Below are 24,569 nucleotides of genomic sequence, written 5' to 3' on the forward strand. Positions count from 1 at the left end.
TAACTTGGAAAATGATCTAACCTTGCCTTGTGAAATGGTTTGAGACTTAAAAAACTGAGCAATTTAGCCTGGAATGAAGATTTCGCTCCTGACCCTTCCAGAGGGTTCAGAGCGAAAATCTTATTTGAGCTTATTTGTCACTAATTTTGGCTAAATTTTTATGTGCAAGGTCTCTTGGAATGAAGATTGAACATCATTCAAAGATTTGGAAGCATGCGAAATGATGAATTCTGGACAAGGAAGGCAATTTCGCTCCTGACCCTTCCAAAGGGTCCAGAGCGAAATTCTCAATAGCTCCCATGTTGCAATGAAAAGGGTCAAGTTTTAGGCATGAGTGAAACAAGAACAACTCCCTTTTGCCTCCTGAAGAAGTTTCAACTTTGAAGAATGAAGGATTTTGCTTAAAACCTAAAAATCGCTCCTGACCCTTCCAGAGGGTCCAAGGCGAAATTTCCAAATCCTCCTATTTTCCTTGCATTTTCAAATGAGATTTTGGTTTTTATGACTTGAAGGGGAGTAAGGCAAGATGTTTTATGCCATGGAAGTGATTTGAAGATGAAAGGATTGGAAAATAGGCCTAAAACCTAAAAATCGCTCCTGACCCTTCCAAAGGGTCCAAGGCGAAAATCTCAAAACCCCCTATTTTGCCTTGAAGGAGCGAACCAAGCTTGGATGGAGTAAAAGAAGAAGACCTTTGCCTAGCCTCGAGGGGTGGATTCAAGAAAAGTTGATGAAGGAATTAGCCTAAGGAGGAAAAATCGCTCCTGACCCTTCCAGAGGGTCCAGGGCGAAAAACCCTAAAATCATACTTTTTCTCCTAAGTTGAATAATACTGAGTCTGGAATGCAATGAAAGAGCCTATTTGGAGTGCCTTGAAGAGGTTTTTGAACTTTGAAAATGAACATTGTGAGCCCAATTGCGAATTTCGCTCCTGACCCTTCCAGAGGGTCCAGAGGGTCCAGAGCGAAATTCCCCTAAATGCACTATTTCCTTCAAAATTTGGATAAGCCAACTCAGTGATACAAGGAAATGGACCCTGGAGATTGCCTTGGAAGAGTTCAACGATCAAGCCAAGGTAAATTTTGGCCTAGAATTGGAAAATCGCTCCTGACCCTTCCAGAGGGTCCAGGGCGAAATCTTGAAGAAACTTCACTAGGCCTCAATCCAACCTTGATATTCCCCAAATCACCAAATTTGCTAAATTCCAACATTTGGGAGGATTAAAATAAATTCGCATTAATTAAAGGCATTCTTAATTTAATAAATTAATTTTTAGGCCTTGAAATAATTAAAAAATCCCTAAGTTACCGAATCGGGTACGGATACGGGTACGAGTACGTAGTTTCGGTACGCGGATACGGCAATATTTTTTGGAGGAGGTTGGGTACGTTTTGGGTACGCCTCTTTAATAAACATCTGAAATCATAAATATATCCATATTTAATACCTAAAACTTTAATGTCATAATAATATAGATTTATATTATATTAAATTTATAATTTTATTAACTATTATCTTAATACCATATTAATATAAAGTTATTTGATATTATTTAGTTTTTAAACATGTTAAATATTAATAATAAATATTTACAAAATAAAGTAGAACTACTTAATATAAATACTACTTAATAGGTCATTCATAAAATAAAACATGTATGATAATAATATAAATAAAATTAACAATAAATATTAAATAATATTTAATTTAATATTAATTCATATAATTTAATATAACTAATTTAAGTTTAAATTTAATAAACAATAGAATTTATTAAAATAATTGTAAGCTTCTTAATGTTGTTAATAATAATAATAATAATAAACGATATTAAATTTAATAAAATTCTAATAAATCAAAAACCTAAAATTAAAGTTAAAACTTATATAGAGTAATTAAAGGAGAATAAGAAAACGCTTCCGCACATTTGGTTTGATCTCCGACCATCCCGACGGGAGGCTATTCGAATGGATGAAAGAGTGAATACACCCCACCGGCTACTGCTAGGATTGAAGCTGTTCGAATGGAAGACTAGAGATATTCCGACAGCAAGGGTGGAAGAAATGTTTAAGTGCGACCTGAACAGAAGAGTAGTTGTCTCTGTAAAACGCATGCAAACCATGCCGTCGAAGTCTTGCTAATCTGCTACTGCTTGCAAAAATACATTGAAAAATATTGTTGTTTAGGGTTGTGGTCATATATTTTATGGTAAAACGGTTAAAGAAAAGTCTGAAATTTTTTATTTGACCATTGGAATCGTTGTGAAAACCCCTTGTATGGGTTGGAATCGGCCAAGTACGTTGCTTGATGATTCCAAACGAATCCACCTCAAGAATATTGTATCCAGCTCGATTCTACAGACGTTTGTATCCGAATCCGATTCAGAAACGCATCGTACCCAGATACGTGAGGATTTTCTGCCGATTCGGTAACTTAGAAAAATCCACCTTGGAGGCACTAAAATTAATTTTTAAAAATTAAAAAAATACAAATTGAGCACTCAAACACATTTATTGGCTTTTGCAAGCAAGTCGGCCTCCTTTTTTGGATTATTATCTTATTTTATTATTAAAAAACTAGGTCAGCCTCATGGTTGAGTGGGGTGAGCGCTCTATATAATGAGGGAGTATTGCCTCAAGTTGCAAATCATTCATTCATTGTTCTAAATGCGAACTTGAAGAGCATATTTGGAGGTGTGAAATTGAGCAAGTTGGAGGATAATTTCCAGATTTTGGAAGGTATTTGAAGGCGAATTTCCAGATTTTGGAAGGTATTTGAAGGCGAATTTCCAGATTTTGGAGAAGCTAGTGGAAGGTGAGGCCTTTTGGAGGCTAATGGAGGCATAATTCATCCAAAGGAAGACCACAATTCAACCCTTGTCCAGCAAAATCCGGTCTTCTTTCATCATTTTCCAAGGTTTTATAGTTAAGCATTCAAGGAGGAGGTATGAAAAATCATTTTTTTGAGTTCTTATTCAAGACTTATTGTGATTTCGTAGCAATTTTGTAAAAGTCTAAGTCTTGAAAATCCAATTTCCATTCATAATTAATTTGAAAATGTGTAATTCTTGATTTATCATGTCTTTTTCAAATTAATATCTTAAGTTATACCCTTGAAAGGTCTTAAATTTCTAGCTTTAAGATATGATGCTCAAAGACTAATTTTAGGTTTTTGTGTAGGTTTCAAATAACCACCCAAAGTCGGAGGATCTATTACTTAGCAGACTCTCAGCGAAGAAGATCGGGCAAGGACAAGGACGACCTCCTCCAGTCTAGCATCGACAAGGACGGCCTTCTTCGGTCAAGCATCATCAGGAATAACCTCTTCCAGTCCAGCATCATTAAGGGCGACCTTCTCCATCTATCCTCCAGTCCAGCATTTGAAGGAAGGCATCACCAAATTGGCATCAACCAAGTGTTAGATAAGGTGGCATCCCAGTCACCACTCCTCCAGTCGGGTTGGTCCACCTCAGCATGTCCAGATTCGATGTACCTGACTCATTAAAGGTGGCACAAACTTCGATGTACCTACCCCAGCTATCCATTGGTCGAATATTCCAGAGAAGACATGTGTCCAATTAATGCAATTATTTCATTGGTCGGAATTAAGTTTGTTGTAATAAACCCTAATTAGGGTTTTCATTGTAGAATCTTGGCCATTGATCTCAAATTGATCTTAGCCATTGAATTGTATTAAGGGCACTATATAAGCCCCGGCTCTTCATTTGTAAAGGCTAATAGGAAAGAGTTAGTGGATAGAAAATAGTTAGTCAATAGTTAGAAGGTGAGTAGTCAGTTGATAGAATAGCAATTAGAGTAGAATAGGAGGACAAGGCAAGAAATTGTTGCCATTGATTGTAAATAAACTCCATTTTCATTGAAGTAATGGTGAAGTATGTCGTTTCTTGAAATATGCATGGTTTCTTGTTGAATCTTCAATTCTAGATGGTAGATGATTAGATTGAATGAAGAAAATTGTTGAATGCACCTGTGTGGAATTCGTCTAATCCAAACCACTAGCCTCTTGCTGATGGTAAGCGTGCCTTGCGTGGTCAATTGGAACAAAATGAGCTTAATCTTAAGTCGTTACACGTCTATTGTTCATGCATTACCTTGAATGGTGATCAGTGTCTGATGGTGTACGATTTGAACATATTGGAAGCACCCCTTAGAAGATCGCATTGAGCTGGTGTCAAATTGTTCAAGCCTGATGGTGAGACCTAGCCCAGTAGGACTCCACCTGGTCATTCATCCATCTTCTCGCATTCTAGGTAGTAGAGTAGACTTCCCGAACCTTGCATCTTTTGCCATTTGTTTGTCTTCCAGTTAGTAAATAGGACTCGTGATTCCAGCAAATCAGACGTTCAGTCATCAAGTGTAAGTCCCCTTGTGATTCCAGCAAATCACATCATACCATTGGTGCTTATCCACACGTAGAGATCCTGATTGATCCTTTTCGCGATATCTTCAGCATTCAGAGGCTTTATTCAAGAGAGGATAAGGTACCATTTGGATATTTTATTCTGTGTTTGGTTGTGTACAAAATACACATCAACAGGAACTAGAACAAGAAAGTTCTAAAACTCCATCAACAGCATCACCCAAAACTCCATCAAAGGCACTATCAAAAACTCCATCAAAATTTGTCTAAAGAAACCATTCAGAAGACTTGGTCATTGGAGACTTTGACACAAAAATTCAAACAAGGAGAAGACTTGCCAACACAACAGAGCATGCACACTTTTGCCTTCTTTACAAAATAGAACCAAAAAACTTTAATGAAGCAAGTGAAGACAAATTTTGGATAAAAGCCATGGACGAGGAGTTAGAGCAAATTGAAAAAAATAACACTTGGGAACTAGTTCCAAGACCTAAAGACAAAAATGTAATTGGGACCAAAAGAGTCTTTCGAAACAAAATAAATGAGAATGGAGAAATCACCAGGAACAAAGCAAGACTTGTATGCAAGGGTTATGCACAAGTTGAAGGGATCGATTTCGAAGAGACATTTGCTCCGGTTGCAAGATTAGAAGGCATTAGAATGTTTCTAGCAATGAAGCATTAATCGTTTGGGGAATTAATCGGTAAATCAAAAGTATAAGATTTTTTGAAAAAATCGGGAAAAATCGGATTTACGAAAAAACGTAAAAAATTTGAAGAAAAACAATCAAAAACTACTTTATATATATATATATATATATAAGGGCATTTCCATAGCATAGAGATATTGAGAGCAAACAAAATACATAGAGTTCAACCCATAAATTGTAGAAAATAGAGTTTCGTTGTTTATATTCATATTGTCGATTATATTGCACAAAACATACCACAACAACATAAATAATAACTAGATTGTGATAATTGTCAAAATGTCAATTCCAATATAGTTTGTGATTTTGTACAAAATCAACCTATAACATGCCAAAAATCAAAATCAATTGTACCTAATGACATGCTAGAGGTAGGAGGCCCTGATAACGAAGCTCTTGGGTGACAGCTTGCCCTAGCTTGTTCAACAAATTGGAGCTTGTGTTGTATAGACAATTTTTTCGGTTGTACTAATGTTTGTTGAAGTTCTAATTTTAGATTATTATTCAATTTTTGTATTTTTTTTTTAAATTGATATTTGAGGGGAAACTATAGAGATTGAAGTTAGTAGGTTTGTGACTTTACATATTTACTTTATTTATTTAAACTACAAAATATAAAATATTGGGCGTGCTTTTGAGTTTTCAATAAGTATTAAATAGTCAATAATATGTAGTAATTGATTATACATATATAATTTTTTTTATTTAGTTTGCTTATTTATTATTATTAATTTAGACTTCAAAAAATAAATTCAATTACATATTTATAAGAAATAACATTTAAGTATTTAAAATGTTTATATATTTTAATTTTTATTAAAAAAAATTAAATTTAAATCGGTTTATACTCTAATTTTGTTCAAAATTGTATAGCTTTAAATTAGATTGTAGGGTTTAATAACGTAATTTAAAATTAAATAGAATTTTTTATTTTCTGCATTTAAAATATATTTTAAATAATTTTCCTAAATAAATAAATACATTCTCATCCGATAAAAACTTTCCATTCTAATATTTAATTTTTTGAAACATTTTGTAGACACCAGTTATGGAATACGTGAATTACGAAGAACCGTCGATGCATTAAAAGTTCAAATTTGACTTTTGCATAGAAATTTAGATTGTCGTGAATGATCGAAGCTCTCAAAAATCGCAACTGATCTCCTGGTTTTCGTGTCACTGCTCGGCCCTCAGAAATCGCGAATAATGGAAGAATAATGAAATTTCTGCTAAGCGGCAACCCTCATACCTCTCAACCACCAAAACGAGTTATAACCCTCGCGCGACCTGATCTACAATGTATTCGCAACTTTTTTTTTCAGATTTTGCAGGTTTTAGGGTTTTCGCCATAGTTTTTTTTTGTGTTGTTTTTTTGGCATTATTTTTGGACGATTAAATGCACGATTTAATTGCTATTTAACCGCTAAAAATCGTGGAAAATCGTTGACCGATTTTTCCATTATTTTTTGGGGGAAAAAATCGGCACCACTCATGATTGTCGATTAATCGTGATCAGTCGCGATTTTTTCACGACTATTGCTTCTTTGGTTTCTAGCTCTTGTAAGTTACAAGGGTTTTAAAGTCTACCAAATGGATGTAAAATCAGCCTTTCCAAATGGAGATTTAGAAGAAGAGGTATATATTGAGCATCCTGCAAGATTCATACTATCAAAACAGAAGGATTATGTGTGGATGCTAAAGAAAGCTTTTTTTGGACTTAAGCAAGCCCCAAGAGCATGGTACTCCAGATTAGACAAGTATCTTTGAGAGCAAGGATTCAAAAGAGGAGTTGCAGATAGTAACTTGTGTATCAAGAATGAAGGTAATGATATGTTAATTGTGATTGTCTATGTAGATGATATTATTTTTGGTGGTAGCAAAGATAAGACATGTGATGAATTTGCCTCTAATACGCAAAAAGAATTTGAAATGTCCATGCTTGGTGAGCTCTCTTTCTTTCTAGGATTGCAAATTTTGCAATCAAGTGAAGGCATATTCCTTTCCCAAACCAAGTACATTAAGGTGTAGGAAATATCGTCATTGATGTCAAATGAGTGACAATGATGTCATAATTAATAAGGACAAAAGATTGTACAAAATATGTAAAGTGAACTAACTTACTTATGTTAGTTTATAAAGGTGCATCATCCAAAGTAAAGATGACTAGATTGGACTAAACAAGTAATAAACATCGACTAGTGTCCTTTATACCATCAACTTGATTCTATGCAAGACAAGTTCCATGTAGTGGTCCAATATGAAGACAGCATAAGCTTGTTTCCGAGTCCATCAAGGAAATTGTGAACCTGGAGTATTGGAACATGAGTTTGGAGACAGCCAAATTGTTCGAGAGGCGACAAAAATTAATGATGACTATATTTGATTTGGTAAACAAAGACATGGCTAAATGATCTAATAGAAATGGAATTAGATTTTTCAGTCTTCTCTAAGACGTATTCATGATCCAGCAAAAAAGGCCTTGTACCAGTAATGAGAAGACTTCCCATAGATAAAGGACAGAAACTATGCATAAAAGAAAGTTAAGTGATCTATATATAATCTACTGTCGGAGTGATTATGAAATGATTAAAGGTGCGGATCATATTAGACAATACATGGCAGCGAAATTGTATTTGTAGCAGTGATTATATTAACGACAGAAATTATGACAATAAGACAGTGATGCTGTAACTTTATAATGAAAAATAATACATAATAATCTAAAGACATCGAATAGACAGAGAGTAAGAAGAACATTGTACAAATAGTAACAGCATTTTAAGTCCTCTGAGCAAGCAGTCATTAACGTGATTCAAAGAGACCACCGAAATAATCATTGACAAGCGTATGATCCAATGTAGGAAGAAAGAAACTACTGAGACGAATAAAAGGTCACTAAGGTATGATGGGGTTCTTGAGGAGCTTCAGGCAGAGAGGAAACATGGTAATACCATCTATACTTGAGACTACAATATACTATTGCATTGTGATGGATGCCCTCGATCATAGAGATCTCTTTAAGAGCGTGATTACTGATACATCAAAAGTTGATTGTGCTGTTCTGATCATCGACTCCAAGTATTGAAGGTCAAGGTTTATTTCTGCCATCATGATAATAGTTGGTGCACGATTTTCTAATGATATTTCCTGGAATTGTGAATTGAGCCCAGCGAAACCAAGAATAGCCGTATATTATATCTGAAGACCAGATACATTATGAGGAGTCAAGAAATTATATGGGCCCACTTTTTCAGAAGGCTGTTTATATACATGAAGCCCAAAACAATTGTCAGAAATTCATGATGCAGCGATCTGTAGAAGCAATCAAAAACATTATCTAACAGAGATTAATTGTTAATGTTGAAATAAAGAAGACGGCTTTACAACAGCATTTGTTTAAACATTAATTGTAAGGTGGCAGTTTTATTAATAAGCAAATGAGACTTGACTAAAGAAACTCTCCATAGACAGCGATGGGTATATAATAGAAGTGAGAAATCATTAATAATAGAAAAAGACACCGGTTTGTTTGGAAACTAACGAATTTTAATAAGAAGATGTGATAGACTTAGTAGTTGTGTGCCTTTTAAATAAGAGGAAGATACAAATATCAAATAAGGTGATTGTGATATAAAAAAGACAAGACAAGGAAGTGTGCAGAGTATGGATGCGTAGTATATGTGTAATATGAGTGGTGAATAATGATGATATAAAATATCTATCAAAAGGATTGCATAAAGAGAGTATTGTGTATAAGAAGGCTATCATATATGCATCAGCAGACCTGTAGAAAATGAAGAGAAGATTGTCAAAGACAGATTTATGAATTCATTGTAGCTGATATATATATAAGCATATATTTATGCTGATTTACAAGAGTTTATAGGAGAATTATAAAGGGAAATAAGTGCAGATTTGAGATGATAAAAGGTGCAGATTTGAGAAAGGAATAAGTACATTCAAGATATATTTATATGAAGAAATATATGCAGATTTGAAAAGATTGAATTGTCCGTCATCTGTTGTAAAAGCAACATTGTCAAGGTGGAAAATCAGATTTATGTGAAGTGGGTTGGTGCTCACGAATTCTGAAGTGAGAGTTAGTGCTTCCAGTGGGTTGGTGCTGACAAAATTCAGATTTGGGAGTTGGTGCTTCCAGTGAGTTGGTGCTCACAAATTCAGTTTTGGGAGTTGGTGCTTCCAGTGGGTTGGTGCTCATAAATGTAGGGGTTGGTGCCTCTAGTAGGTTGGTGCCTACAAACATTGTAAAAGAAGACATTTATAAAAGCATTTATTGTCATGGTTTTCTCCTGTAAGGGTTTCCACGTATATATCTTCTGCTCTACTTGTCCTCATATTAGTTAAATCACATATGAACGTTGGTATGCAATGAATATGTTGATGAGATAAGTTATATACTTGTGATGGAAGTTGAAAAAAAATTTAAATTGGATGTTATACAAATTCACCCCCGCCCCCCTCCCCCCCTTCTCAGTATAACCATGTGCTCTTCATAAGGAAATGTTGAGAAAGTTCAGGATGGAGGATTGCAATCCAATGAGTACTCCTATGATAACAGGTTGCAAGCTAAGTAAAGGTGATGAATCCCCAGCGGCAAATCAAACTCGATACAGGTCCATGATAGGAAGCCTACTATATGTAACTGCTACAAGACCTGCCATTATTCCATCAAATACAAAGCAGCGATTTAAAAAGAATATATTCCATCCAAAAAAAATACGATTTGTTTACAAGAAAAGTTACTATGCTTAAGCGAAAAAAAGGTGCGATTATTCTTGAAACGGTGCAACTTGTCTCAAGGCTGTGTCTATTTGTTTAAGGAAAGGTTGTGACTATTTAAAATTTCATCTCTTCTCTAAAAGACACCTCTGTTCATAAAGGGGTATTAGGAAGATATAGTATAAAAACAAGATTGTTGGAGGTTGGGAAGGTGTGCGTGATTCTGAAGATATAATTCAGACAGAAAAAAAGTTTCAGAGGTATATGATGTGCATAAATTGAAAATCTATATCAGCCACAAAGGAGAATTCTTGAAGAATAAATTGCAGAAGATTGTGTGGAGGTTGTTTGCATGTGTAAGGGCAGATTATGAGGAAATAATTATCAGATTGTATAGCAGAATTATGTGTTGAGGTTGGTGCCTCATCTTGGTGAAGTTGGTGCTTCATCTAGTGGAGTTGGTGCTTCACTTAAAGGGGTTGGAGCCTCTTGTAAGTTGGTGCTTACGAATTTGGGGAGTTGGTGCTTCTTGTGGGTTGGTGCTCACGAATCAGTCTAGGGGTCGGTGCCTCTACAAATTGTAAAAGAAATAATATACTAGCATTTATTTGCCGTGGTTGCAGCAAGGCGTGTTAAGATATGTGAAGGGCACTTTTGACTTTGGCAATCTGTATGGCAGGAGCAAAGATCCTAGACTCATTGGTTTCACAGACTCGGATTGGGCAGGTTCTATTGATGACGGTAGGCGGTAGCTCTTTCCTCAATCGAAGCGGAATATCGAGGAACTGTTAAAGCAATTTGTGAGGCAGTTTGGCTTCGAAGGATGCTTTCAGACATGCAAAAGTCTCAAGTAGGTCCTAGCAGGTCCACTCCTCTACTGTGACAATCAAGGGGTGCTCAAACTTGCCAAAAAACCGGTCTTCCATGAGAGAACAAAACATGTTGAACTTCATTGTCATTTCATCAGACTACTTGTCGAAGACGGATCAGTTCAGTTGCAGTATGTTCCAACTGAGGATCAGACTGTAGACATCCTCACCAAGTCTCTAAGCCCGAACAAGTTTGTAAAATTTAGGGGGCAACTTGGTGTAGCTGACAGATTGACCATTAAGGGAGGGTAGTAGAATATTTTAGCATATTTACTTATTTGATGGTCAATATTGTAATATTAGGTAGAATAGATTCTTTCTATTTTAATTGTTTGTTATCTGGTGTTTTGTTTAGGAAACACATAATTGTAATTGCCTATATGTACATTTGATTCTTTTGTGAATAATCAAGCAATTACCATTTAATCAACAGTTTTGCACAATTTTCTCTTCAAAAATCATGGTTTTTTTGTTCGTTTTTTGCACAATTTTTCCACAAAACTTATGATTTCTTGCAACTTGTTTTGGGTCACACGTCAGGTTTATAGGGCATACAGTGTTCTTCTGCACAAAATCATGAGTGTTTCTTCTTTTGATGATTTTTGCCAAAATCTTGTTCTTTCATAGCTATGAAGTTTTTTGAAAAGATGATCTCAATTTTTTTGGCTCTGGATAGCCGGAGCAATAGCTTTGTTACCCAACATCATGTTGGAAGGGTTGTGGTGCACTGCAATAGCTTTGTTACACAACATCATGTTGGAAGGGTTGTGGTGCACTTAGTCATATCCAAAATTTCTGCAGAACTAGGGAGGGTCTCAATAGGATAATGTCGTAGAGTGTTCTGAGGAGAAGGGGGTAGCCTTCTTTGCATTTATGACCAAATGACCTGCAGATTATGTCAAGTCTTCTATTCGATAGTTAGAAGAATGACCATTAAGGGTGGGTATTAAAGTAATATTGTCATATTGCTATAATGGTCATCTTAGTTGTTTAGTTTCTTTTTAGAATGTTTTTGTTTGTCTTTAGTTCTCAATCTTTTCTGTTATGGAAAGATATTTTGTAATTGCTTATTTAAGGATCCTTCATCTCCTTTGTAATTATTCAATATATAAAAAATTATCATTTCACAATGCACTCAACGACCAAGGGAAGAGATCCACGATTAATATGAGATCCCATGTCATGACCCTGATCTGACAAACAGGAAACCTATAATATGAAATTGTCTTATGAATGTAAGACTTCACAATTTCAATAATCGCCATATCTTGCAACAATCGCATTATATAGTAGGTTGTATGCAAGGGAAATTACCAAGTATTAACTGGACATATATTATTGCATCATCCCCTCGAAAGCACCAATCCTACCTATTAATCGATTGGCAAAGGGAAATAACTTGTTAAGGAAATAAACAAATTAATCGAAGTTAAGGAAGGGTGCAGTTATGAAGGGGCATCACCAAACAAGCAAAGAGACACCTCTACCTCTAACAGTCATGTCCATAGGGAGAGATCACAACTTTCCTTCACCTAAGGAGAGATATAAAGAGTAAACCCAGCCGTTCAAGAGATGCATCAAACAACAGGAAAGATTCTCATATGCAGCAAGCCTGATCTGAGTAGTGATATAATTATTTCATGTGGTATGCAGAAATAGTTATTTAATTTATGTATATGTATCTACAACAATTGTGTGTAGATGTGAATGTATATATCTATATCAGTTATATGCAGATCTGAATGCATGGATTATTATGTGCTAATGCAACATATATACCTATGCATTTAACAATACTATTAACAATCATATGATTTCCTACTTGCAATCATCGGTCAAGATAGGGTAAGGAAGGGAATGCATGGAGGGGGAGCGGCTATGGATTCCTCACTAGGCACACAACTCCATTTGGATGGCTGAAAGGCCACATGGGGCCAAGAGGGACAAAATTTCCACTCTTGGGCCTAGGATAGAGGGCCATTTTAAGGGCCCCCCTCCTTTTGCTTGGTAGTTTAGTCATTTGCTGGGGTGTAGTTGGTTTGGCAATAGTTTTAGGTCTCCAAGTGCAAGATTTATCCTTGAGGATGTGATCAAGCCACCAATCCTAGTCAAAATCCATGAATAAATGTCAGGATTGTAAATTGAGGGTGACAATCAACAAAAATCTAAAATGTTTGTCAAAAGTTGTCAAAAATAAAAAAAATGTTGCAAAATGTCACCAGGACAAGTTGTAATGAAAATTGAAATTTTGGAAATGCACTGTGTGGAAAAGTGATGAAAAATCCAAGGATGTGATATCTTGACAAGGAAAATTCCTTGACAAGAAGGGAAAATAAGGCAAATTTGAATTCCTTCCATAAATTACAAATCCTCACTAGGATCAAGCAAAATTTCAAAATTTAGATGAAGGTTGATAGAAATTCCAGACTAGAAGTGAGGAATTTTTCCTTAAATGCAAATGAAAGGACTTTGATAATGGAAAAATCAAGAAGTTCCAAAAAAATCCCTAGATTGAGCTAATTAGCAATTGATAATCCATAGCAATGTTGGAAGTGTTCTTGCTTGTCGTTCTCCAACCTTGGATTTTCATCAGCATAGTCCTTGCACAACGTGGAAATGCGCCTACCTTTGTCCTTGCACACCTTGAAAACCGACCTTCATAAGTCCCTGCATGATATAAGAAACCACTCATCCTACTCCCTGACCAACATGGATTTGCGCCATTCCCAATCCTTGTCAACCCCTCAAATGTGTCGTTGTTTGTCCTTGAACACTATGAAATTGTGCCCTTGCTAATCCTTGCACACCCTTCATTTGTGCCTTAGTTGTCCCTAACTACTATAGAAAGCCACCCTTCTTGTCCATGCACAAATGACATTTGCACCTACATGAGTCCCTACATAGCATGAAAAATCGCTCACACTTCTCCAAGGATACCTCAAAAATGCACTCATACTATCCTTAGGAACATGGAAATCCCACCAAGGACAATTCAAAATGAAATCAATCACTTTGGAAGTGACAACTTGCATTGAAAAAGACTTCAAGAGTCCCTCCAAACTAAGGTGTATAAAGTGAGTGCCCAAATCATCAAAGCTAGCCAACTTTGGAGAGGGGCCTAAAAACATTTGAATTTGAAATTTTAAAAGAAAGAAAAGATGAATCAAGACAAAGGATCTATTCATAGTTGTAAGACAGGTTTCTTTCTTTCAAGGGTAGATGTCGGGTACCAAGCCTGCAGGAGTTTCAAGACAAGCTCAACTTAAGTACGATTTCAAAGGAGTTCTCTCAGAGTTGAGGATGATTTCAAAATGGAAGAAGATTGTTGACACCAACCTTGGACATGTCGACATGGAGGAATTCAAAGAACGAATGCATGGATACAATTCATCCAAGATGGCCAAGAGGATGGTGAGGAATGGACTTCTGCAAGATATCGGTTTCCCACCTGCAATACAATGTACCCAATTGATGGTGGAATGTGCTAGACATTATGATCCTGGGGAGAGACAAGTGAAAGCTCTTGATGGTAGAGTGTTGGCTTACATTTGATGAGCTCATCAAGGGTAGATCTTCTAGAAACAAGGGCAAGCAGCAAAAATACAGTTAACTATGTTCTCGTGGCCAAAATACAGTTAACTATGTTCTCGTGGCCAAAATATAGGTACGCCAACCCCAAGTGTGGGCCAAGAGGCCAAGTTGACGATTGTTTCATGAACAATATTCTGACCTAGAATCACAATTTTAGTGCATAGTAAATACAATAGAGGGACACTATTGTCAACTAAAGCTTAACTAAAACCTGTACAACAAGTTAGTCAACATTTCCATTATGTTACGATAGATCATATATTCAACATTCTTTATATATTGCCCAATTTATATGAAGGATTCAACAACCCTTTCTCTCCCTACACCTAATCACACAAGGTACCTCGAGTCTATCCCTCTCAGACAAGCCCAAGAGCACCAAGGACCTCATCAACTTGGCCTCTTGGCCCACACTTGGGGTTGGCGTACCTGTCGGAGCTTAGTGCTCTTGCTTCCTTGTATTCTCCCTCCATAATTGGATGATGAGATTGGAAGGTATTACAGACTCCATCATATAATTTACTTAATCGTCATATGAACAGCTAGTGATAGTAAGGCATTATTACACTGTCATACATATTGCAGTCTATATTAGTATTACTATTAAATTCTGCATAAGAACATTATCAGGCGTCATAAATTAAGCATACAAATTAAGCACATCCCCATGCATACCACCAAGAACAAGGATGTTACTGCCTGTAGCTTAATAACAGTTCTGATCCGATCTAATCGATGGTGATGTCACTAGAGGCTTTTGATTCCTTTCCTTTATATCTCTCAATGTGACGGAGAGGTCACACCTCTTCATCATGTATGCCCTTTGGCAAGAGACACACCCTTTCACCGTTAGCACCCTTTGAAAGAATGCAACTCTTTATTATTTCTGCCCTTTGAAAGGGGCACAACCTTTCACAATCAGATCTGCAGTTCTTATTTAAATCAGATCTGCACTTTTGATTCCCAGATTATCCCCCCCCCCCCCCCCCTCAAATGAGGTTCTCTTCTCCCTTTTATATCTCATGTTTGAGGGAGTGACAACTTTTCATTTTATGTATTTTGACCATTCATTAACTTGATTAAATTTTAAATATATTTAATTATATTCTTTTAATATTTTAATTTAATTTTTAATATTTTAGTTTTATTATTATTATTTATCATTAAATTCTATTTCAAAGTGGGGACATTACAACCTGACCCTTGTGCAGAGATTATCAATAATACATGGACGTTGAAACCAAGAAAGCATCATTCCAAATTGCCAAAGAGACTTTTTAGGTCTGACTTCATAGAAGAATATGGAGATCTGGTCACCTTGTTAAACAAAGTAATGGGATGCCCTCAAGCTTCTAGCTTTGAGCCATGGATGTTCTAATTTGTCGAGGAGATAGCGTCCGAAGTGAAGATGATAAATGAGGCCAAGATAATTAATGATAAACTAGATGAACAATTATGGAACTTGGAACGTTCCCGATCATTTTATATGAGTTCATACATGGTCTACATGTTGGCAAGAAATTATAGATATAGGAGATTGACATGTAAGGGACCAGTTGGGAACGAAGAAAGACAATTCAAAGTGTATGATTGTTACTCTCAACTGCACCTTTACAATGCCACTTATTTTAGGAGGCCGAATAATGCCTTTTCAATGTACATTGTCTGAATTCTACAAAGAGGCACTCATAAGAGGTTATGACAAGAAGTTAAGGAGTTGGTGAAGAGGTAGGGTTCATGGTTTATTCAGTTTCCAAAATTCACCTACATTAGATTGGAAGGAAATTCATCCTGTGCCTACAAGCTTCCAAGATTTCCAACTGACAAGATGACATTGCTAGAGGTTACAAGACAATTGTCCATGTATGACAAGATCCAAAAGAATAAGCACAAGGTTGAGATACCTTTTCTGATCACTCTAGGGAACTCAATAGAAAATGGTCCTTCACATCAATGGCCAAGAGATCCAAAGAGCAGTTGCACTTTTACTCCCAAATGAATTTTGATCCTTACCACAAAATCAGAAAAGCTTTTGGAAGGAAATACAGGCACAAGGTGCATCTTGAGGATTATTGGGCGAATGCTACGGATGACTGTAAAATAAGGAAGAGACTGTGTTCTAGTCTTCTAGATTATACATGAAAATGGTTAGAATTTTTAGTTGTTCCCTGTCTTGGATAAAGTTGAAGATGATGGGAATTGTGTTCAACGTCACTATGAAAAAGAAAAGGGTAAACCTCTCCCTACCCCTCATTGGTCAGAAGTGGAAGTAGCAGACTTGATTATAAATTGATGCGACTAGTTATGGCGTATACACAATGATGGATGGATCCACAAGTTAATAGGTTGAAAGAAAGAAATATCCGTTTAACCTATGCCTTGATGAAATGAATGAAGAACAACATGAAATTAGTACTAAGGAGGAAAGAAGTAGACTAGAAGGTGAAAATCATAAGAAAAGGAAAGATATGGCCAAAACTTCACAAGCTAAGAAGGCAAAAAGGAAGGAAATTTCTAGTGAAGAACCACGGCAAAAATGGCAAAAGTTAGGAATGAATCATTCATCGGCTAGCACTTCTTTAGTACAGCAGTTTGCCTCTTCCATGGATAAAAATGTAACATCAGTTGTGAAGAATGAATCACAAAAGGAGGTTGGAATTCATCCAAGTGTTCCAAAATGGCAAAGTGTGAATGAATCCTTGGAATCCATTCAACAACAAAACCAGGAGAGAAATCCTTCAAAGTGTGAAAGCTCTTCTTGATGATCACTTGATGGAAAAAGGAACAATACCAATTGAGAAAGTCCTAAAGGATGCGGACAAGAGTTTTCCAAATGAAGATTTCAATGAAGGGATGATATCAGCACTGCAAGGATTTCAAGAAAATGAAGAGTTAAGTGAAGATGTTGAACAATCTACAGCTCCTAAATGGTTGAAGAATAGAATGAAGAAAAAGGTTGTGATAGAAAGCAATCCAACTAACGAATTGGAAGACTTTTAGGAAGGATTGGTCAGACTATAGAGAAGAAGTAAACCAAGAAATACTCCAAGATTACAAAAGAGAGTTCAGGATTATGCATGGTGCAAGTTGCAGTGCATGGTTAGTCTAAACTCATTGAAAGCTTAACTTCAATTGCTTCATGCTCATTGATTTGCATTGTCTATGGTGTTGATTTCAAAATCATTTGCATATCCCTTGAAGATTGCATAATCTTTGTGTAGTTGTTTCCTCATGGCAAAGCAAAGCTTGGTTTGGTTTCACTAAGTCATCAATAGTTTCTTACATTGTTAGAAATAGATTAGATTCCTAAAACCTTATCCTTTTTGCATTTTATTTCAATCTTTCATAGAATTAGTTGGAGAGCTTATTGCAAAATCATACATTATTCTAAGGAAAAGAATAGATAAGATTCCTAAACAATCGTGTAAGTCCCTTTGTGATATCAGCAAATCACATATTTCATTGAGTCTATCCATCATAAAGTTGCATTGTTTGTATTGTAAACCTTGGGGTTGCCTTATTTGATCACATAGTTTAGCATTTGAGATTTCCTTGTTCAAGAGAGGATAGAATCTTTGGTATTTTATTCTGTGTTAGCTAGTGTCACAAAACATGCATCAACAAGTGGGTGGGAACATGGAGTGGTGGTGACAAGGTGGTGGGAAAGGGAGTTTAAAATGAGAAAACACCAGTGAATGTCTAGGCATCCCTAGTTTGGTAAGGGGAATCCATAGACATCTCCTATCATCCCAGGGATCCCCAAGCATTCCTTGACATCACTTGCCATCCTCTTGTATCTCCCAACCATTTCAAGAATATTTTTGGTCCGGCCAAAGACCCGGGGATTCATTCCCATGTATCATTGGCTTATGATGAATAGAAGAACATCATCCTAATGTTTCTTTGGCTTTAGTTATTTTTTAAAATCATTGCTTCTACTTTTCCTGTATTTCTAGTGGATTAATGCTACACCTTTACTGACTTTTCTCAAAGAACTCTCCCTTATTAATTGCAATTTACACATTTTTGCTTCCAGTCGGTCTGCCTTGCTTATAGTCTATGATTGAAATCATTCAGATTTCCCAGCTAGAATCCTATTTCATTGGTGAGGCATTTTAGTTCCTGTTGAGGGATCCAGTCTAATCATTTTCACCACTATATTTTATATTAGAGCTAATACTTTGAATTGTAGAAACAACTACATGGCAAAGGTGATGGGGATCATTGATCAGCACAAGGACACAAAATCAAGTCTGCAAAAGTAATTGAGACCCTGAAGATATCACAAATAATGTTAAGCTAAATTATTCTATTGTTATATAAACAAGGAAAAGATTGCATCATGGATAGAAATTGAAAATCTGGTATATATGAAATTATGATATTCTTACTGGTGCTTGGGATACAGCTCTTAGCATCAACAAGGCACCAAGAATGTCAATACAAAAGCCTGCAACCCATGTTTTACTCAGTGCATACGCCCGCATTACCTGATATCAACCAGAATGACTGTTTATTAGATAGAAGTTGTTAAATCACTATTGTACTAAGTGCCAACAACTTAGATAAAAGATAAGGAAAAATCGTAACATCAGAGGAAAATTGAGATAACTAAATTCACATGTTGGTGGATGATTATTTACCAGAAACGCAACATGTGTGTGTGTGTGTGAGAGAGAGAGAGAGACAGTGAGAGAGAGAAAATAACATGTTTTATACTTTTATAAAATTCTTGTCTGAATGGTTCCTTACATTTAAGTGCAGAATATCATATCAATTACCCTTTTCTTATAATGAGCAATCTAACTAATTAGACTGTTCAATAGAAAACAAAGGAACTTGACAGACAGACAGGAAAACGTAAATATAATGTTACCATCAAAGGAATGCTTTCCAGATCAACAAATGCCATATGACAGAGAAAAACAAATTCACTACATTCACCATAGAAGCATTTAAATACCCTCTAGGACTTTTCATAGTAAAACAATTCAATCTTATTTCAATTAATTATATATAGCATCATTTTAAATAACAGTTGCCTCATATGAGCCCTTTTCATTTTTCATAAATAAACAATTTTATCAAATTTTTAAATCGATCTCTAAAATTATAGATCAGCAGCCTCTACACCTGCCCTAAACTGCATCTCATTTGAACTTTCTCAATGGGGAATGCAATCTTGTACATGCTCATTAAAAAGCTCTGAAAGAACGAAATACCTCTGTAAAGACAGATTGCTACATAGTAACATTTCCTACTCACTAGAAGCTCCAAAATCAATAGAAAGTTGAAACAGCCCAAACCAGTAGCATTCACTCCATCAATTTAAGCACAACTAAATCCCGTCCATGAAGTTCTTGCATTCAAAGAATTGATAAAAGAACCCTGTGTCAAGGACAATTGTCTGTAGTGGATAAGATTTAGCTCTGATCTTCCTTTGTAATTGTTCTTACTGTCCAAACATCTGCTACAATATCTTTCTTCAGTGACTAAAATTCTCTTGGGCTGAAAAAAATTTCCTATTTTACAATCACCAATTAAGACTCAGCTTTTGCAGACTTCTGTAGATCAGTATTTCTCTACGTTACCCCAAGTTTCCGGGACGGGGGGATAGGGGGACGAGTTTCCGGGACGGCAAATGTTTTTGCCAAATTTGGGGACGGGGGGGGGGGGTGCTATATAAAATATATAGGAAAATTCTAAATGTTCATATGAAAACATGGATAAAGCATGCATCTATACATTATATTCATATGAAACATAGATATAGCATGTGTATGATACTATGAAAACATTTTAGAATGCAAAAATCGAAAATACAACATTATCAATAGACTCAATACTCAATATGCACTCATAATTCAGAATTTCAATTCATTCACATTGTCAATATGCATATCATAATAGATATTAATAATTAAAGAAATAACATACAAAATGCCCAAAGGCTACACTGCTGCCATATTGTTTCATTGTCAATTGTGATATGAAAATCAAAATAGTACTAAGTAAATACTAAAAAGCAAAGTATAATATTTATTATTTAATATTTTATTATTTAATTTATTTTCTATTTATAAATTTTAAAATTTATAATATGAATTAATTTAAAATTATAAAAATTTGATATGAATTAATAAATTTAATGTTGCCTTTTAATTTTTGATAGAGGGCCCATGTTAGAAAAATATAGATAGTCGTATTTTGATTTCATAACTATTCAAATTCAATAATAAAAAAACTGATAGTCGTTTTTTAAATTTTTTCAATATAGAGGGCCCATGTTAGAAAAATATAGATAGTCGTATTTTCAATAGTTTTTGATAACTATTTTGAAAAATTCGAATTGATAGAGGGCCCATGTTAGAAAAATTAAAAAAAAATTGAAAATATGACTTTTTTTTATTTTTTTAATATTTTTCCCTAGCCCTAGATGTGGGGGACGTCTAGCCGTCCCCAGGATGTACAGACGTCACCCACAGCTAGGGAAGCCGTCCCCTCAAAATTCTGACAATTTGGGGACGGGGGGATGTCCCCTGGCCGTCCCCAAGTCCCCGAGACTAGGACGGGGGTTTTCAGGTAGGGGTTTTCATGTATTTTTTATAGCTCCTTGCAAAGCAGAGGTAAACAAAGGCTAATTTGCACTTGGTTCATACACCTTCCTTTGATTTAAGGACTCCCCATTTATGTACACCATGTTAGGGGGGTAGTAGAGCAAAACGCAACATATAGAATGCATTTATAATATATGGAATGATCCTTGAAGTTCCAAAGAGAACATATAGAACATCAGACACCTCATGTTCTTGTAAATATTGATAGCACCGTTGTCTCTCCCCCTATCTTAAGCATCACTAGTCATATGGCCTTAGGATCTCCCTTGCCCATTCAAGGGCATTAGTCCGTAAAGTTACCCAGTAATCACCAGAAAAAACAAAGGAAAATCTTTGAGAGTTTAACTTGTAGAAATAATCTAATGAGTTTTTATTCAAAACCAGAAAGATTTTTGGCGAGTACTCACCTATGACTCACACAGTGCCTGAAACACACGCAAATGCAGAAAAAACACAGATTTATGCCTTTATAGGCCCTACTTGGCCAGGTTGAAAACACACAGCAGCATTAGAGCATTCTAGAGCAAATAACATATTAGATTTCAATTTTTCAAATACATCAATTTTACATGAATTTTTTTTAAAATTCATACTCGTATTGCTATATTTTTTTAAACTATTTTTTTGTTTTTATCAATGTTGCAGATTAATACAATGACATCCAACGCCACATCAAGTTCAGCCTCAGCAAGCAGAAGTCATTGTATTGGAACTAAACCCCCTGGCAGTCATAACCCCACTTGGAAACATGCCATAATGGGACTGGTAGCAAGGAGTGTGATTTGTACTTGGTGCATGAAGAAGCTAAAGCATCAATCGCCTCAAATACCATCTTGCAAGCATTCTTAATAATGATTCCAACACATGCACACAGGCCCCAAAAGAAATGAAACGAGAGATAATAATACTTCTTGCATTATTGGATGAGAAGACATTCAAGAGGGCCAAGGCACAAGCACCCATTGTTCCTAATTTGCAAACAAATTCTAATGTACATAGAATAGGCATTGTGAGCTCTAGTCACAGTCCACACATACATGGCACATCCACTGTAGTGTCCCACCCCAGGTGGAAATACTGAGAACTGTTCTGTAGCAACCTGCTGGTTAGATTAGATTTAATAAACTATCTTTTCCTGTGTTTTGGTGGTCTTTCAGAATTAGACAGAAGTTGCAAAAGATGTGTCTCGATTTGTGTTTGTAGTTTTTGAAGAGAGATAACAATTATATTCTTTTTGCAATTAATGAAGCAAACTGAAACTAACTTGGGAATCACAGTCAAGGTTGTTACTTTCAATCAGATTTCTACAGTAAACAGATACACTAGTTTCTTAAGATAATGGTGCTATTACAAACAAGCAATGTCTTCCAAATCACTTTCTCACATACCCGATGGCTCCTTTGTATAAGAGTAGTTAATGAGTTGATCTTTGGGCAAGCAAACAACCAAGATGCTCACTCAGAAAATGATTCACAGTGACTTAGAAATCTAATCTTCCCTCCTCCAAACTGCTGTCATACGAAGGTCTGATGTAGGCACTCATATTGGAAGATATATGCTATGATTAACCCTTGAGTTTGGAGATGTTTAGGAACTCCACATCCTACAGCTGGTATGGCCTGTTATGGGTCTGATTTATGTATATTAAATCCCTTGTCTGCTGCAACCCTTGTAAGCAGAACTATTGTGTTGGAGATGTGATTCTGCTGATGGACAGCTTCCTAGAACAAAGTTTGGGGCTGGAATGACCTTCAAATGAGCTGCAAAGGGGGTCAGCCTAGCAAGCAGCCACCTCACTACAACGACTACTAGAAGACACTTAATCTGGTCCAAAAACCCTTCAATAACTGATAAAAATACCTTCAAACTGCTGGAAATGGAGTTTCATACAAACCCCAATCTGAAAATGCATCAAAAGACTCTTGTTCACTTCCAACGAGCCAAATAGGGGGTGGCTAAACAAGCAAACTCCTCTTTCAGATTTCTATCAACAAATACCTCTTCCAAAGCTGGTTTCTTTGTAGCCCAACTGAGATCCCTAAAGTAGAATCTCCTTGCACACTCTTGGCTGGTCTCTCACAGCTGCAAGTGTGTTTGCTAAAGGAGGTTTTCATCTCCACAAGCAGCTCTAACACCTAGGGTTCAGCCACGCTCCTCTCGAGAGACAAGAAAGAGAAATAATCCAACATCACATGTCTAACAAATGAATCCCAATGTCTTTATAACTCTCTCATCTCCTTTCACCCTGATTAGGGTTTCTTCTTTTTCTAATGCCTTATTAGGTTTTCCCAATTAAGTGATTTACTTTATTCTTTTATTTGTCTTCACTCACTCTTAAGGAGGCATCCAACATAAGCTTTTAAATGACCTTATAACATAATGTCACTTTAGGAGAAATACATTAGTTAATAAATATTAACTTGACTTTTTAAAAACCTTCTTTGAGCTACCTTTTCCTCTCTCCTCAAGGGTACCTGGCAACGAGGCACCTTACTCTCTCTCTAGAGTTAGGTCACTTTTAGGAGTTGTGTTGCTTGGTTCTAGTGTAGTTTTAGACCGGCAACTTGGTGATAATATACTTATTAACTGATTCCCACGAAATGCACTCCAAAGTGCCATCTAAATTAGGAGAAAATCATCAAATCAAGTGTCCTCTATCCATATCATTAGTCTACGAGGATTTGTTAACAGACTAACCTTGAATACCGAACTAGGACGAGGGGACATTACATCCACCACGTCCAACTCAAGTAGAACTCAGTCACAAGGGTTTTTTGTGTTTAGAAACATACAAGAAGCACAGCCTTCATTGAAAAGCACAAGGTAGAACAAGAAGGTACACAAAGAAGCAAATAAGGTATGCACAATTTTTTGGTATTACAACCACCTTCCATTCAATGTGGTAAAGAGTCCCTATTGGGAGTATTTGGTTGTAGCATTGACTGTTGCAAGAAAAAAATACAAGGAGTCTTTTGCAAGAGAGTCAAGTGGGAGGTTGCTCCAATAAGCTACTGCAGATGCAAAAACAATTGTGGAAGATCAAAAGAAGCACTAGCAAAAGTTCACATGTGCAATTCTTTCAAATGTGTGGACAAATGGAAGGAACCACACCCTCATCAATTTTTTGGTGGCTTCAAATGGTAAGCTGATTTTTGAAGGCAATTGTTGTCCCCAACAAAATAAAAGAATGCAAAAACTTTAAGCTTAATGTTGATGGAGGTTGTTTTAGAGGTGGGCCTACAAAATGTTATGCATGTTGTCACTAAAAATGTAGCAATATATGTGGCAACTGGAAGATAGCTTCAAGAGAGGCATCTGATACCCCTTTAGAACCTTTGTGCAACCCATTGCATTGTCCTTTTGGAAGACGGTAAAAATTATTTGAATGAGACTGATTGGAGAAGATGCAAGGAACATAACAAAATATATTTAAAATGACACTTGTGTTCTCAACTTGATGAGAGATCACACCAAAGGGAAGAGCTTGTGCAATCATTGTCACAAGGTTTGCAGCTAATTTTCTAATGTTGCAAAGTATTTCTAGTTTATTGTCATCCTTGAAGCAAATATATATGATTCAAACATGGCTAGACTCAACATATTTAAGAAAGATGGATGAAGAGAGGACCATAAAGACAAATTTTGATGTGTATTAGGTTGTCA

At 36.0% G+C, this 24,569-nt stretch overlaps 1 protein-coding gene across 2 annotated transcripts in view; it reads right to left on the reverse strand.

Annotated features, from left to right (window-relative positions):
- Positions 1-24,569, reverse strand: part of LOC131065299 (probable magnesium transporter NIPA9) — a 161,205-nt gene that overhangs the window by 98,356 nt on the left and 38,280 nt on the right. For both annotated transcript variants that reach the window (XM_057999766.2, XM_057999767.2), the window contains one exon: positions 18,681-18,779. In XM_057999766.2, coding sequence (XP_057855749.1) covers positions 18,681-18,779 — 99 coding nt within the window. The remainder of the gene's footprint in view (positions 1-18,680; positions 18,780-24,569) is intronic.

The sequence above is a fragment of the Cryptomeria japonica genome, chromosome 1 (genome assembly GCF_030272615.1).
Source record: "Cryptomeria japonica chromosome 1, Sugi_1.0, whole genome shotgun sequence".
Lineage (NCBI taxonomy): Eukaryota > Viridiplantae > Streptophyta > Pinopsida > Cupressales > Cupressaceae > Cryptomeria > Cryptomeria japonica.